At 28.3% G+C, this 13,420-nt stretch overlaps 1 protein-coding gene across 1 annotated transcript in view; it reads left to right on the forward strand.

Moving 5' to 3' along the window:
* LOC113367625 (ras-interacting protein RIP3-like) overlaps window positions 1-10,163 on the forward strand; it is an 88,638-nt gene extending 78,475 nt beyond the window's left edge. The window contains exons 4-11 of the mRNA XM_026609215.1: window positions 1,758-1,871; window positions 4,757-4,860; window positions 4,935-5,026; window positions 5,106-5,210; window positions 7,119-7,220; window positions 7,783-7,865; window positions 9,297-10,089; window positions 10,138-10,163. Of these exons, the coding sequence (XP_026465000.1) occupies window positions 1,758-1,871; window positions 4,757-4,860; window positions 4,935-5,026; window positions 5,106-5,210; window positions 7,119-7,220; window positions 7,783-7,865; window positions 9,297-10,089; window positions 10,138-10,163 (1,419 nt within the window). The remainder of the gene's footprint in view (window positions 1-1,757; window positions 1,872-4,756; window positions 4,861-4,934; window positions 5,027-5,105; window positions 5,211-7,118; window positions 7,221-7,782; window positions 7,866-9,296; window positions 10,090-10,137) is intronic.
* The last annotated feature ends 3,257 nt before the right edge of the window (window positions 10,164-13,420 follow it).

Raw genomic sequence — 13,420 nt, forward strand, 5'->3', positions numbered from 1 at the left:
GAACAGTTTTTGATTTTTTAAAATCGATTCGGCAGGATGAGCTTAAATGTGGACGAAAAGTTTAACACTTTTTTTCAAATTGCAAAGAAACGACTTGGCAGATCGTCGCACAAAACTGGCAACCGATAGTCGTCATCAAGATACGTCGAAGTCTGAAATCGGTTCAGACATTTGTGAGAAAACGTCGATGAAAGGTCTAATTTTGACAATGCCAAAAAAACGATACCAAGTTTTGCAAACTTTGACGAATTTTTAAAGTTAAACCAATTGTCGTAGAGCCTTAATATTTTAGTATGATCTAGAAGACTATGGTATCTACCGTCAGAAAAATAATAATAAAAATCGTCGAAGAAATTTTTTTTAACACTTTATTACAAGAAAACGGCACGGCTGATCTTTACCAACAAATCATCAGCACGATTCCCCACCAATATCTTTCGAACAGTTTTTGAATTTTCAAGATCGATCCAGAACTACGGGCTAAAACGTAGACGAAAAATTTTTCACTTTTCTGCTATTTACAAAGAAAGGGCTAGGCTGATCGTCGCGCAAAATTGATAAACGCTAGTCCCAATCGAGATACATAGTATGGCTTTTAAATTTTGAAATCGCCGTTTTTGATAAGACGTCGATTTACGGCCAAGAATCTGTTCACACACACACACACATACTTTTTCCAAATTTGGTCTCATTCGATTCAGAATGACTTGAAACGTCGAGAAAACATGAAATTAGCGTATCGGATTTTTTGTTGAAAACATAAACTTCTCCTTCGGGAAGTTAATAACCGTGCAGCATATTCGGAAAAGATCTTTTAGGTAGTCGTATGACTAAAATAGTATTGTTACACTTTATTCTTTCAATATTATACAAGGATCAAAATTAGTGGCAGAATTCTGTAAGATATAAGGCTAAATTGTACATAAATATAAAACAACAAAAATCAAAAATAAATAAAAATATATAAATAAAAAAATAACCAGGGAATAAATGATAGTAATTGCTCCAATAAGCAATTGACTATATAATACAATTTTTTACATTAAGAATGAGACCGAATTTGAAAAAAATATGTACATGTGTGTGTGTGTATGTGAACAGATTTTTTTCTTTTTTTTGTAAAACAGCCGTTTCTTTGTAATTTGGAAAAAAGGGTTGAACTTTTCGTCAACAAATAAGCACATACTACAGAATCGATTTAAAAAAAATCAAAACCTGTTCGGAAGATATTAGTTGGGAATTATACTGATTACTTTTAGGTGAAAATCTACCGAGCCGTTTTCTTGTAACTGTTGAAACTAAAATTTAAGCCGATATTTATGGAACTTTTTTTGCCGATATATATCATGGTCTTATAGAACATACTAAAATATTACGGCATTACGACAAGTAGTTTAATTTTAAAAATTCAGCAAAGTTTGAGAAAATAAAATAGATGATTTACTTGGTATAACGACAGAGTACTTGGTCCTAATGAACATACAAAATAATTAAAGTCCAACGGAAACTGGTTAAATTATAAAAATGATTGATTTTTGAAAATTTGCTTTTAGAAAATACTCCGAGTTAACGTGTTCGTTCGTTTTCCAATATGTGTAATAAATCCACTCGAAATACTTTTAATCACTCATAAATTAATTTATATTTTATTGATTAAGTCGATTATTTACACCCTCAAGGCAAAATACCAATACCAACTAGTTTAGTTTAATTTATTACCAAAAAGTTCAAATATTAATTTCTATTTCTGATTTTAGCCTAATTTTGTGCCCAATGCAACAAGTGTGAGGGGAACCACGCCAAATGCATTTCCAGCCTTCAGACCTCAAGGGCAACCTCAGCAGCCGCAGAGACTTGCACATCATAGATCAGTAAGTATTTGATCCTATTTGTAATTTATAGCTTATTTGAAATTTATAGAATATTTAAAGAATATTATATTTACATTGCAAAAATAGCGTTAAGAATAATTTCTTTCCTTAGTTTTTTATCTACACGTGGAAACCGTTTTGATAATTTAATATCCTTACCTCATATTATGATAATATATATAGTGCTAATCACGTTGCTATTTATTTTTCATCTCCAATTCCTATTATGAAACAAAAAAAAAATTGATTATAAAGGGATCAATTTTGAAACTTGCAACTTCTTGTAATACAATCGATGGTCTAGGACAGTATTTTCCAATTTTTATGGGTCACGTCCCATCTTAACATTTCTAAAAACGTTGCAGCCCTCATACAAAATTTTTGACTTTTAAAAACGATTTTGTTCCTTAAAGAATATAAAAGATAAGCCTTTAAAAATCACTATTAAATGTTATTTAATTAATTATGTTATAAAAATTGAAATTCAAATGAATTTCATTACTGATTTTTCTACATTCAATCAAGTCCATTCCTTTTTTCTAACTTTTTGAAGAAGAGGTTTATTTTCGCCAGAAAATATGACCTACTGATTTAATGATTTTTGGACTTCTATTACCATTTCCTACACGTTTTTTCTAAAGTGTCTGCACCGATTTTAGAAGTTTAAAAGGCATTTCATATATTTCGATAAGAACTCACAAAACTAATATATTGACTTCTTATATAATTAACTTATAATTAACTCTATTATATACACCTAGTCTATACATTAAATTGTACAAGTATGAGAGAGTCGTTGAGTACATAATTTATATGAGTACATATTATTAATTATATTTATTGTGGTATTAATTGTATTCATTAACACCTACAAGTATTTTTTATGATGAGTACTAAAGATTTATTGCAATACTTTATAAGACTTAACCTAATAATATGATAGATAATCAATTTCTATTACCTATCATACTCTACTATATTATTGTATATCATAGATAGATATCTATTATCTATCATACCGTGTGAGTTACCTATACCGTCAGTAGTTTATTATATACCTACATTCCTTTTACTACTTATAAAACTTACTTTCTACTATTTATATATTCACCTATATTATATAGGTTTACCTTACACCCTATGTATTATCTGTACCTATCTATTGTCTGTACCGGGATTTGAACCCGGGACCTCCGCGTGGCGGTCGCGCACCTTAACCACTACTCTATCGGATATCCCCATTAATAATATTATTAGGGACGCACTGTTGTTTCCGCGAGTCATTTTCTAATTAATTAGGTTATTAATACTAAGATGGCGAGCGGACACGCGAAAAAAACACGATTGATCGAAGCGTTACGGTGGTGTAGTGGTTAAGGTCGTCGCCCGGGTTCGAATCCCGGTAGGGTTAATGTAGCGTGTAAGGGAAATTGTCGGGATAAGTTAATAATAGATTTAGGCGTATAGGTATATAATGTAGGGATTTAGAGTGTAAGATGGAATTTAGCGTATGGTAGATGTGTAAGGCGTGTAATATAGATTATAGAATGCAAGGTATAAGCATACGTAAGGCTATAAAAATACACGAATACAAACCTATGATATAGGGGTTATCATATAATTAATGCGCATTTTATACAGATTTAATTTATAAGTATTTTTTATTCTATTGGAATATTTATTAATGAAATGGAATATTAATTACTGCACTTTTAAACGCTGTCGGAGTGGTAACTCCTGAGTGAGTTACCCATCTCTAGTATCAAACAATATTGTCTATAAGTTGTATTTGTTTTTTTCCTGTTACTCCAATTTTAGTAATATATATATATATATATATATATATATATATATATATATATATATATATATATTGAATGGTAGAGTCTTGGATTTGTGTATATTTTGTAGAGTTTCGAACAAGAATCCAAAAATAATACAAAATAAAAAACAAGAAAAGTTTTTTAAAAAAAACAATTTCTTTATTTAATTATTTGTTTATTGTCGACGTTTCGGAACTAGGTACGTTCCATCTTCAGGACATCTGTCAAGAAACATGATCTTGATGAGATTTTAGCAAACAACATGTTTAGGAAAAGAAAATAGATTTTTCTTAAATAATGAATTGATTGTAAAAAAAAAAAATATATAATAATGTACAGAAATATGATAATATGTTCAAAATGAAAATGATAAAAATGATAAAAATAAATGAGTGGATTATCAGAACAGGATATTAAACATAATAGAAAATTTTTTGAAAGTTATGGAAATTTTTTAAGAAAAGGTTAATGACAAAGTTGAATTAATTACCTGTATGTTTGAAATATTTGTTAGCACTTTTTCACTAAACAAGCTTTTTTAACAAAAATGAATTTGTGAGTTAATTTTCCGCCGAATAATTAAATTTTGTAAATCAAAATTACTAAAAGATTTGTCTTTTTTAAAATTATTATTTGAAAACACAAATAATATTGTTCTCTGGATGTTGTTCGATTGGCTTTTGAAAATTAACTAATTGAAACTGGTGTGTCCTTTGTAACACGTGTAAACACTTGAACGAGAGATGTGAGATTGTATGTGTGTGTTTTTATATGTTAGGGTGTGAATACTTAAATTGTTGATCTTAAAAGGAAGTCGATATTAATTGTTTGTCAAAAAGTGTAAAAAATTTAAATATGAATCATGTAATAGGTTGTGATCTGATCTAATGTTGACACTGTTAGAAACATTTATGAGAATGAGACAACTCTCCGCGAATAACCTTCTAAAGATGCAACTTTCATGATATATATATATATATATATATAATATATAATTTATCTCTAGATCAATTGATACGTAATAAAATAATGTTAGCATTTATTTTAATTTTTTTCTTCCAGTATCTACCACAGCATGCAGCAATGTATCCGCAGGTTCCTATGATGTTCAGCACTCAAATGATGGCACAAGGACAGTACCCACCACGACAAGCAACACCAACACAGTGAGTTTCATCAAGATCACATTCAAATATTCATTCATCATGTATCGATTTTAATAATAATTATTTTATTTCAGATATTACTCTAATCTACAAAATTTTCCAATAATCAATACGCAGCATCAAATGCCGGCGTATGCATTTAGTCAACCTTCGCCATCCCAACCTTGTAAGTAATTAATAATCAAATATGTACACTGGAATATTTGTTTAATAGAATGGGTAATAAATAATGTTATATTTTGCAGATTATTTTTCTGTACCTCAAATGGGTATACCACCCAGACCTGTACAAGGTACAAACGTACCCACCGCAGTGCCTGTTCAACAACAACAACAGATGCCAATGCAGGGTAAGAGAAAAAAAAGTTGTAGTAATATTATAGATGATTTGATATAACTAAATCTTTATATCTACAAAATTATAGTACATTTAAGGGGGTGAAAAACATTAATATACTGCAGAGTAGCATTATTACAGACGACTTGATATAACTAAATCTTTATATCTATAAATTTGTAGTACATTTAAGGGAGCATCCATTAATTACGTGATCGATTTTTTAAGGATTTTTGGACCCCCCTTCTCCTTGGTATTATTCAAAATTACCCCCCTCCCCCACAAAATATAACGTGTATTTATAGTTACGAGAAAAAATTGTAAAATCGTTGAATTTTTTTTTAAATTGTTTGGATTTTTTAAAAAATTCAGGTAATAAATAAATACACGCGATATTTTACTATAAACCCTCCTCGCCCGTGGGAGATATTTAATATTTCGCGATTTTTTTGTGACTAGTGATTCTTGTCTAGATGCATAAATTTTGTGCGAAACTATTAGACATTATATTATTAATGTTTTAAGAATGTAGAAAAAAATTAAAAACTAATAACAGTCAAAAAGTTTTAATTCTGTAAGCACGTAAATTTATTTCTGTAATATTTCACTTGACCATACCTCTGATTATAGCTCTCCAAATAATCCAATAGATAAAAGAAAGATTATTAATCTAAAATAATGTCATAATCGTACAAAGTAGGGACAAGTTAAAATATTTTTTTCTCAAAATAGCGACTGTCTAAAAAGAATTCTTCACTTTTTTTTATGCTCTCTAATTTTTATAAAATAGTAAAAATCTGACTTGATGAGCAGTAGTTTATACTGATGATAAGTCTATAAAGAAGACTTGGTAAAAATTTCAATTAAATCAATCCAGTAGAAGTTGAGAAATTGTGGGTATCACGAAAAAGATGGTTTCGAGAAAAACGTGTTTGAAGTTTCGCGTAAAACGAATATATTTTGAAAAAGTTCAACTCTTCATTTATATTTTGAGTTTGTCAATTTAAACATCGATTCAATAAGTCTTCTGATAATAAATTCGCATAAATTGGTTTAATAACTTCTAAGACTTTTACACCGAGGAGGATTATTGTGGTCAAGCTTTTCTAATGTATCTATATTTCCAAAAATACTTTGAAAATATTCTGAAAAATCGTGCTCATATATCCTTGAATAGATAAATTTTGAAAATATGAAAAAAATCAATTTCTTGAATTTTTTTGTCTAGAACACCCCCTTAAGAATATATTATAATTTTTTGATTAATTTCTTAAATTTTGATATTTTATTAAATTTATAATATATTTTATAAAGTAATTTGATGCAATGAGCATTCAGGAAACTTTTTCAATTATTATCCCAAAATATTTTTGTTAAGTAAGTTGCTACATATTGTCTCATGAGGAAGAGCAAAAAAACAAATTAGCTTATTTTAACTAAAACTTTAACATCAATCATTCAATTCAATTTTTAAGTTGAAAAAAATATTTCTAACAGGCTTATAAAATAGCAAAGTAAATACATACTTTTTACCCACAAAATTTTACATTTTTATTTATTTTAACTTAATATTTGTTTTATTTCCATTCAGTATTCATGACATTGAGTTACAATTCAGTGTGATACTATTTTCTTATAATTACAATACTGAAATATCTCTGATATAATTATTTGATGATTTTTATTATAAAGATGATGAATTTTAATATAAATTTTATACATCTCAGACAGACAGAAGTACCTGGTATGAGAAATCATATAAAATATCTATACAAAGTATACATACATATATATATATATATATATATATATATATATATATATATATTCTACATATCATTATTATATATGTAAATGTATATTACAACATAAAATAAATAATTTGGTCTAAATGTAAATAATTTCATTGTTTTTCTTTCAGGATCTGTACTGACTCAACACCAGCATCAAACTACTCAATTAAATAAAGCACCAAAAAATCAAAGGAGGAAACATGCCATAAAAATAGTAAATCCTGATTCAGGTTTGTAAAATTATAATCATTACCTCTTTGTTCTAACTAAGATTTTGTAAATGTTATTATTTATAGTTTTGTGTGCTTATAATAAATTTATTTTAAAAGTTATGTTGGTTCAAGCACTTAATTAAAGCAATTATGAAGAAGAATATTGTTCATGTATACTTTTTGGTCTATATCCACATTCACTGGAAGAAGCAAAAGAAAGTTGTATAATTAATTAGAAGAAAATGTATATAAAACTAAAGGACTTACATAGAAATATTAACACATAATTACACTACACTCTTACAATATGTAAATCCAGATTATCAATAATTCCAACATTTATAACTATATATTGAGATAACAATTTTAACCAACATATTTTTGTCCTGAGTTTTTGAAGACCTTGATAGAAGTGTGAATATTAAGAACGAATATTTTAAATTAAATAATAGACTGATACAATATGTAGATTTAATAATGTTGGAAAACAGGCCAAAGAAAGAAAAAAAATATAATACATTTATAATACTTTGTTAAATATTTATGTATTTAATTATTTATTGCATAATTTTCTTTTCAGGGAAAGACGTTCTAGAGGAAGTGTTAGATGAAAAGTCTACAGACGAAAGTGAAGATTCTAGCGAAAGACAAACTCCTCAGCCTGTTAGTATTTAACAATAAATAATTCCAAGTAGAATAATATAACAGTTTCTAAACATGCAATATTCCATACTTGGGATTTTTAAGATATAAATTTATTATAGGAGTTATTTGATTTAAAATATCATTAAATGAATGAAAATATTATAATAGGGAATAAAAAGTTTTAGAATCTTCTTTTAGAAACTTTTATAGCGTTTCTGAAAGTACAATAATCCAAACTTGGGATTTTTTAAGATATAAATTTATTAAAGGAGTTATTTGATTCAAAATATCATTAAATGAATGAAAATATTATAATAGGGAATAAAAAGTCTTAGAATCTTCTTTTAGAAACTTTTAGAGCGTTTCTGAGAGCGCAATAATACAGACTTGGGATTTTTTAAGATATAAATTTATTAAAGGAGTTATTTGATTTAAAATATCATTAAATGAATGAAAATATTATAATAGGGAATAAAAAGTCTTAGAATCTTCTTTTAGAAGCTTTTAGAGCGTTTTTGAAAGTGCAATACTACAGACTTGGGATTTTTTAAGATATAAATTTATTAAAGGAGATATTTGATTTAAAATATCATTAAATGAATGAAAATATTATAATAGGGAATAAATAGTCTTAGAATCTTCTTTTAGAAACTTTTAGAGCATTTCTGAAAGTGCAATAATCCAAACTTGGGATTTTTTAGGATATAAATTTATTAAAGGAGTTATTTGATTTAAAATATCATTAAATGAATGAAAATATTATAATAGGGAATAAAAAGTCTTAGAATCTTCTTTTAGAAACCTTTAGAGCGTTTCTGGAAGTGCAATAATCCAAACTTGGGATTTTTTAAGATATAAATTTATTAAAGGAGTTATTTGATTTAAAATATCATTAAATGAATGAAAATATTATAATAGGGAATAAAAAGTCTTAGAACCTTCTTTTAGAAATTTTCAGAGCGTTTCTGAAAGCACAATAATCCAAACTTGGGATTTTTTAAGATATAAATTTATTAAAGGAGTTATTTGATTTAAAATGTAAATGATGATTACAAAATATAAATGCTGTTAGTAGGGAAAAAGAAGTATATTGTTTCTAATATTTGACTCAAATTTATGTGGTCATTCTTTAATTAATACAGACAGATTATATTATTATTTCATGAGATATTAAATTGCACATTGTTAGATGCAGTTGAAATGCACTTCAAATATTTTATTGCTAAAGATATAAAGATAATGGTATTAATTATTATATCATTTAATATTATATATTATTATCTCATATCAAAAAAATTTATTATTTAGCAAACGTTTGTTAATAATGTGCTTTAGAATTTAAAATACTTAAATTAAAATTGCTAGACCTTGATAGTAATGTAATATATTGAATTACTTGCATAATTATTTATCTTGTTTGCTAATAAATTCTTATTCTTTTACCATTAGGTGCCTAATCCAGAGGTTGCAGCAGAATTTGCAGCCAGAGTTGCTCTCATGGTGGAAAAAGATGAGAGCAATTCGAGAACTCATGACGAAGCTCACCTGATTGGAGTACCTTCAGGGGGTGACACAATGGACGGTAGTGTTCAAGTATGTCCACCAGACATGACTATGATTAATCAACATAATCATTCTGAGCCAAAAATTATGTCCAATGCCAAAGTTGTTAGTGGAGATATGCAGATATTAACTCAAGGTGTAGGTAAATTAGGTTTCATTGAACAAGGTTTAATCGAGGACGACTATTCCAATGAAAGCAAAATGATTCTAAAAGATGTAAAAAGTGAAATCAGTGTAAGTGATAGCAAGTTGCAGGCGAGTACGAGAGAATTCATTCCTGAAAACCAACAAGCCCAACGTAGCATACCAGTGGTAATTGGTAATAATACTACTCCTGTTGTATCAGCAATGTCTGATGGACCTTCTGTAGAAATAGTGCCAAAACATTCATCGAAATCTATGAAAAACATAGTATTATCGCAAGGTTCTGATTCTAAAGTGCAGAATAGGAAACAACAGAATAAAAGTGCTGATCAGAATCAAAATGCTGAAATTAAAACTGACACTTCTAAGCCACCAACTGGCAAAGAAAACCAACCTAAATCTAAACGTAATAGTGAAAGTGAAGTGAAATTGAGAACAGAAACTAGTGTTGCAAAGAAAGAAAACTCTAACACGAAAGTAGTGTCTGACAAGCCAAATGGACAAGATTTGCCAGTAGCTAACACTGAAGCAATATGTAAGTAATAATATTAATTATTAAATATATGTTAATACTTATTAACAGATAGGTATTCTAGTGTAGAAACATGAATTTTAAGTCATTTTTAAATCTTAAAAAAAGCAATAAATCTTTATACCATCATCTATCATTGTTACAAGAGTACAGATAAAAGTGGAAAGTAATTTTAAAAATTAGCAGTTTTAGTAAGAGGTTTAAAAAAATTCACACAAGCATATTCTTTTTTAATAATGTCACTGTCATTGTCATGGTCATTGCAAGGGTCTTACATAACACATAAACATTCCCCTCCTATAAAGGATTTAAATTTTAGTTTCTGCATCATTACTGCAGAAGTAAGTGAAGTGCACTGTTGCTGCCTTTGTGTATAGGATACAGTGAATATAGAAATAAAAATTATGTGTTGCATAACATAATCAAGTTAAAATGTTGAGTTAAAATGTTTTGAAAAAGTATTTCTCAAGAATTATTTCTATATTTGCTGAAGTTAGGGTACAGTCCTTTGCTTTGCAGACTTTTCAAAGATTCAAATATGGCGCGTCGGAAGTGTAAGTACATTGAGTGATGGAATTTTTATAAGCGTATGCAGAATATGATTATTTTATTAGGTTTTTACTAAAATTTAATTATATTTATCCGTTCTCTTGTAATTTGCCTGTTTAAAATCGAAATGGATGATTTCAAAAATTTTTGTTAGGTTATGAGAATAATTTCTGCCACAAGCCACAAGATCGTCATAGACGGTATTCAAAGATGGCCGCTGTCGGCGACTCTAGTGCACATGGCCGGTTGCCAATTATTTTAACCTAAAATATTCATTAGTTTTAAATAATTTTATAAACTTCTAAGTGTTGAATTGTGGTTTTTAGTTAACATATTAAGTGATTTTAACAAGTGTTTTATGTAATTTAATACTCGTTACGTTTAAATTGTTATAAATGACCTTGTGTGTGGAATTTTAAATAGTACGTATTCAGAGCTCTTTCACTCGATGATTTCACGAACGATTCATATGGCATTTGATAATTTTAACGTGATCACGTATTGATTTTAGTTGTTATAAATGTTTTTTAATATAAATTCGATGTGGTGATAGTTTTTTTGCCGGGTGTATAATAATGCACGTGGGTGGTTCATGCCCTCATGGCTATATATAGTCTCTCAGATCTTGTGTACGATTCTTTATTTGGACCCGTGACTGTGATAAAAACAGCTGGGTTTAATCTCTTTAATATTTAAGTTGTGATCGATATGTAAAATCATAGAAAAATTACTAGTACTACCACGGAAAATATTTATTTAAAAATTATTTTGCCTAAAGTGCAATGATTTGCAAAATGATTTATCACTACCATATTGTTCGTGATAAGTGTATGTGCTCAATTTAGGTTTTAAGTGTTAAATAAGTAAAAAGTGGACTAAATTAATGTGGTGCAATAGTCTAAATATTTGTCTAGGGATTTTTTTACCTATTACCATATTCGAAGCAATTTAGAAAGTATCACATTTAAGACACGTGTCAACGCCCGCATATGTTGACAATATGTCAAAGGCAAAAATTCACATTTTTTGTATTGATTTGTGATCAAGATTTTCTCTTAACCCTTCTACCAGTGTGGGGTCTAAATCTAGTCAATTTTTCTAGTGAAAAAATCGTATATACACGCCTATAATTTAATTACATACACCAATGTGTTTTTCTTGTAATTTTTTCATGTACAAAAATTCTTAGTGCTTAAATTTCTATTATCCGACTGGTGGGTTACATAATTTCATTTCGATAAAATATCTCGCCGAACGGGTTCACATTCACCATTTATCTGTGATGTCGAAATGACCTTCATAATTTTGGAATCAGTAAAATTTTTATTAATCTGCTATTAATTATGCTTTTGCCAAAAAATCCGATTTATTGATTCTATGTTGTCTCGACATTTCGAGCCATTCTGAATCGAATGAGACCGATTTTGGATAAAAATGTGTGTGTGTAACAGATTTTTCGGTCTCGATGTTTTCTCAAAAACAGCTGGACCGATTTCAAAATTTCAAAAGCCATTTGATGTATCTTGATAAGGACTAGCGTTTATTAGTTTTGTGCGTCGATCAGCCAAGCCCTTTCTATGTAATTAACAAAAAAAAAACTGAAATTTTAAGTGTAAGTTTCACCTCACAATTCTGAATCGATTTTGAAAATTCATAAACCCTTCGAAAGATATTGCTTAGGAATCGCGCTGATTAGTTTTTGGTAAAGATCAGCCGAGCCGTTTTCTTGTAATTATTTGTTGAACTTTTTTTTTGACGATTTTGATAAGACTTTTTTTACGATAGATATCATGGTCTTATAGAACATACTAAAATATTACAGTCCTACGACATTTGTTTACAGTTGTTTAATTTAAAAAAAATCGTCAAAGTTGAGCTGATTTGAAAAATTTCAAAACCATTTGATGAATCTCATTTTGATTAATTTTACGAGAGGATCGGCCAAGCCATTTAGCAGTTTCTTTCTATATTTATAATTAACAGCAAAGTGCAGTTTTTTTCTCTCTTATTTAATTTACTAATTTCATGTTTTCTGCCATTCTGAATCGAATGAGTGTCTTGTAGGACATACTAAAATAAAAAAATCATCAAATTTTGAACGTTTTCTTGAAGTTTGTTAAAATTAGACCTTTCAACTCTTTTCAAAAACGTCTGAGTCGATTTCAAAAATTTAAAAAATATTTGATGAAACTTGATAAGCACTCGCATTGGTTTGATTTTTTATACGATCAGCCGAGCCGTTTCTTTGTAATTATCAGAAAAGTGCAATTTTTTTGTCAGCGTTTACTCCTAAAATCTTGTGCTGTTTTTGAAAATTCTAAAACTATTCGAACAGTATTATTTGGGAATCGTGCTGATTTATTTTGTGTAAACATCGGACAGACCGTTTCTTCATAATTGTTTGCTAAAAAAAATATTTACGATTTTAATGAATTTTTGTATGGCCTACGAAAAGTGGTTGAATTATAAAACATACTTAAAATTAGAATTATTTAGAAAATATTCTACGCATGTATTTGGCACGTGTTCGTTTTTCAATAATGTAAAAACAAATTTTTTTGTTCAAATTTTAATAATCTACAATAGTTGCTTACATTAGGGGGCGTCCATTAGTCACGTGATCGATTTTTTAAGGATTTTTGGACTTCCACCACCCAACATCGCGTGTATTTTTAGTTACATGAAAAAAAATTGTATTTTTTAATTTTTTTTTTGAATATGTTTAGATTTTTAACTTCCGTAGGGTAAGTTATAGTAATCGCAAAAAAATCGAAAATGAAAATTT

This window comes from Ctenocephalides felis, unplaced genomic scaffold, assembly GCF_003426905.1.
Source record: "Ctenocephalides felis isolate EL2017-DRISC unplaced genomic scaffold, ASM342690v1 CF-g0.4_SCAFFOLD_01170, whole genome shotgun sequence".
Classification (NCBI taxonomy): Eukaryota; Metazoa; Arthropoda; class Insecta; order Siphonaptera; family Pulicidae; genus Ctenocephalides; species Ctenocephalides felis.